Raw genomic sequence first — 3,484 nt, forward strand, 5'->3', positions numbered from 1 at the left:
CGCGCAGGCTTTCTCTAGTTGCAGTGAGTGCGGGCTTCTCATTGCGGTGGCTTCTCTTGTTGCGGAGCACGGGCTCTAGGCGTGTGGGCTCAGTAGTTGTGGCGCACGGGCCTAGTTGCTCCGCGGCATGTGGGATCTTCCCTGAATCAAGAACGAACATTTCCTAAGATCTACATTCTTTTGTCATCTCATGACCTTCTCTTTCTAGGTGACCGGTTTATAAACTGCTCTCACTGCTTCCCATGGCAGGAGTGAACAATAGTGAAAACTTTTTATAATTTTTAAATCTGAACATTTACCAGTGAGTTGTGTCCTCTCGTATTATTGGATAAATACGCAAACATTGTATTTTCAAAATTTGGCATCAGAAACACTACCTGGATGTTGAAGAAAACTTTCGTGTCGTTACTGTTAGCAGCAGACTTAGGAAGATGTGGGCAGGTCTTGGAAGTTAGTTGACTCTGTTGTGTAAGGTTGTGCCTTCCTATTTATGGTGGACTTCACAGGTCAGGAGAGGAGCCATTTCCTAGTCCTAGGTGTCTTGTGTTTGTAGGTCCCATTCCGTGTAACTTAGTGATTAATTATCAGTAACAGCAGGCCCAGTGGTTTCTGGGAATCTTATTAGTAGCAGCATCAAATTTCCCTTTAGAGGGCACTGACCAGAGATCTGACCTTGGCATATCTTAACTTCTGACCTTGGGATCTTTGTAAAATGACTTGTTGGAGTAGGGGGACCCCAAAAGGCATTTTTCATTTCCTTTACAGCAATTCTACTCCTTTCTGAATTCTTATGTGACAAAAGGAAGCGGTACACTCAATTTCTTAAAGAAAACTACCCAATTTTAACATGATCTGGTGAGATAATAGGAACTCTCTTGAGTAAAATTCATAGTAACTATTCAGTTACTTTAGTCTTACAGTGTGGTTTCAGATATGAATAAACATTAAGCTAATGTAAATGGTTGTGATGGGCTCTTTTCTTTCTTGTGTAAGTTATTCCCCTCAAATATTAGAGCTGAGGGGCAGGGAAAGAGGCACTGTTGTGCTGGAGGCTGTTCTGTGGTGTCCAGACCCTGTCTCCTCTCCTAGGAGAGCCATAAACTTCAGGTAGAATTTCTAGCGTCTCGCAGAGTATCACACTCTTAAAAACACTCTGAAGTGTCTTCCTCCTTTTACAGTTCTCAACTCTGCTCCCTTCTTTCCCCTTTTTGTCTTCTAGATTTTAAGCACTCCCGAAAAATAGAAGCTGCTGCCATGACTCTAAATTGAGAGTTGGTTTTTAATTTTTAATTTTGTTGATAACTCACTTGTAATTTGTAGTAATACATATAGTCATTGTACTAACTACGTTTTTATAGATTCTTGACAAGGACTGAATACAGACTGCTGGTTTTTACTTCTGGGGATCTGACTGCATCACACACACACTGTTCCTTTCTGAATTAGATTCTAAGGCTTAAATTATGTGAATTCACTCCCTTGCCTAACAATCCCTCAAGCACAATAGTGTGGATGTACTTGATACCACTGAACTGTAAATTTAAAAATGATTATTAGAATGGTAAATTTTATGTTTTATATCTCCAAACACACTCATCATCATCATCATCCCAGAGACATACTGTTGCATTCAGTAAAATCCAAACTTCTCATAACCTGCCAGGCCACACGTGATTTGGCCCCTGCTTTCCTTCCTGACTTCCTTCCTTGTCCCTATGCTCCCACTATACTCCAGCCTTCCCAGCCTTCTTTTAGTTTCTTGAACTTGTTCCTTTGCACTTACTCTTACCTCTGCTTCCAGTGCTCTGACCCCAGATGTTCACCTTCTTAGTGCCATCTGTTTTTCAAGTCTCAGCTCTAAGAGGCCTACCCTTTCATCCTTTCAAATTAGCACCCCCCTCTCCCTCATTCTCTCTCAACCCTGTTTTATTTTCTTTGTAGCACCATCTGAAATTGTCTGGCTTTTATCTTTTAACTTGCTGCTTGTCTGTCGACTTCCTCTAGAGTGTAAGTCCTGGGCTGTAACCCTGCAGCCTGACGATGGTACAAGGTACATAGAAGATTCTCAGTAATTAACTGGGTGAATGAGTGCATGGAATTGTGCTATAAGGCAGAATCCTAGCCTAGAGTCCAAAATACCACTCTTACCTATTACTACTTTCAGAAAAGGAGTAGTAAGTGTGGGGAGAGGGTGGAGAAGCATTCCTTTTTTAGAAAAAGCATGGACTTTAGTCAGTTCTAGATTCAAATCCTGGATCTACCACTTACTGTGCCTCTTTAGATACACTACTTGGCATTTCTCCCCTGCCCCGGCCACGCCATGCGGCATGTGGGATCTTAGTTCCCGACCAGGAACCCGCACCCCCTGCAGTGGAAGCGTGGAGTCTTAACCAGTGGACCACCAGGGAAGTCCCACTACTTGGCATTTCTGAGGCTTGATTTCTTCAACCAAAAACTTGAGGTTAATACCATAAAGGTTTTGTTTGAATTGAGGAATGTGACAGTTGCTGGCATGAAACAGGTACTCAGTAAATGATAGTATCTCTTCCTAAGGTCTCTGTTAGTGGGGAAAAGTGGAAACAGCCTATGTCTGATTTTTGTCTGTTGCTTAGCAATGAATCTCAAGTATTAGCTCTCCCCCATTTCGGTGAAGGTTTGGCTTGATGGCGGTGGTGAGTAGATAATGTCTTTGGTCGAAAGTTACCTAGAATGGTCAGACCAAAGTTAATGGCCTAAGATGGAAGGTGTGGAGAAACAAAATCTAGCCAACCCATAAATAAATAAATAGGGAAGTAGGTAAAAAAAAAATATGTAAATTGGTGAAAATCAGGATCACAGAAAAAAAGGAAGCATCAGGGTCAACCCTAATGAGCTTCCTGGCAGTCAAGATAAATAAGGAAACTATACTACTGTTATCGGATTCTAAGATAGAAAATCTTCTAAGGGAATCAAACTCTTCTTAGGACTGAATTCTAAAATAAACTGTTTTCTGTATGAAGGGGCCCACTGAGTGATAGCAATGCACAGATTCCAGCTAGTATAGTGTCAGATTTCATGTAGTGTCTTGGAGCAGCCCAAAGACTTAAACGTAACCTAATTGAAGGTGATTCTTTACTTGCTTACTATAGTTTTTAAAAGTTCAACATTCTTTAAAAACCATAAGCATAGGACCTACTCTTCGCCTTAGGCCCAGGAGGGAGGGCAAAGTGGAATAAAGGTTGTTTGTTTGTTTTTTGGAATAAAGGTGTTTTTGCACACCTCTTTTCCAGACACCATGGTTCCCATTTAATGTGTTACCTTGTTTCAGCCGTATATATGATAGGTGGTCTACCCTTTAATAAATAAGGAAACCAAAGAAGGGTCAGTGATAGCAATGAGAGGCCTCTTGAAGGAAGGAGATCTTTTTTTTTTTTTTTTTTTTTTTTTTTTTTTTTTTTGCGGTACGCGGGCCCCTCACCGCTGTGGCCTCTCCCGTTGCGGAGCA

General features: G+C 41.4%; 1 protein-coding gene across 1 annotated transcript in view; it reads left to right on the top strand.

Moving 5' to 3' along the window:
- Positions 1–2,663: 2,663 nt before the first annotated feature.
- The window catches only part of YY1 (YY1 transcription factor), a 29,366-nt gene continuing 28,545 nt past the window's right edge, over positions 2,664–3,484 (top strand). The window contains exon 1 of the mRNA XM_028496390.2: positions 2,664–2,672. Within this exon, the coding sequence (XP_028352191.2) occupies positions 2,664–2,672 (9 nt within the window). The remainder of the gene's footprint in view (positions 2,673–3,484) is intronic.

The sequence above is a fragment of the Physeter macrocephalus genome, chromosome 11 (genome assembly GCF_002837175.3).
Source record: "Physeter macrocephalus isolate SW-GA chromosome 11, ASM283717v5, whole genome shotgun sequence".
Lineage (NCBI taxonomy): Eukaryota > Metazoa > Chordata > Mammalia > Artiodactyla > Physeteridae > Physeter > Physeter macrocephalus.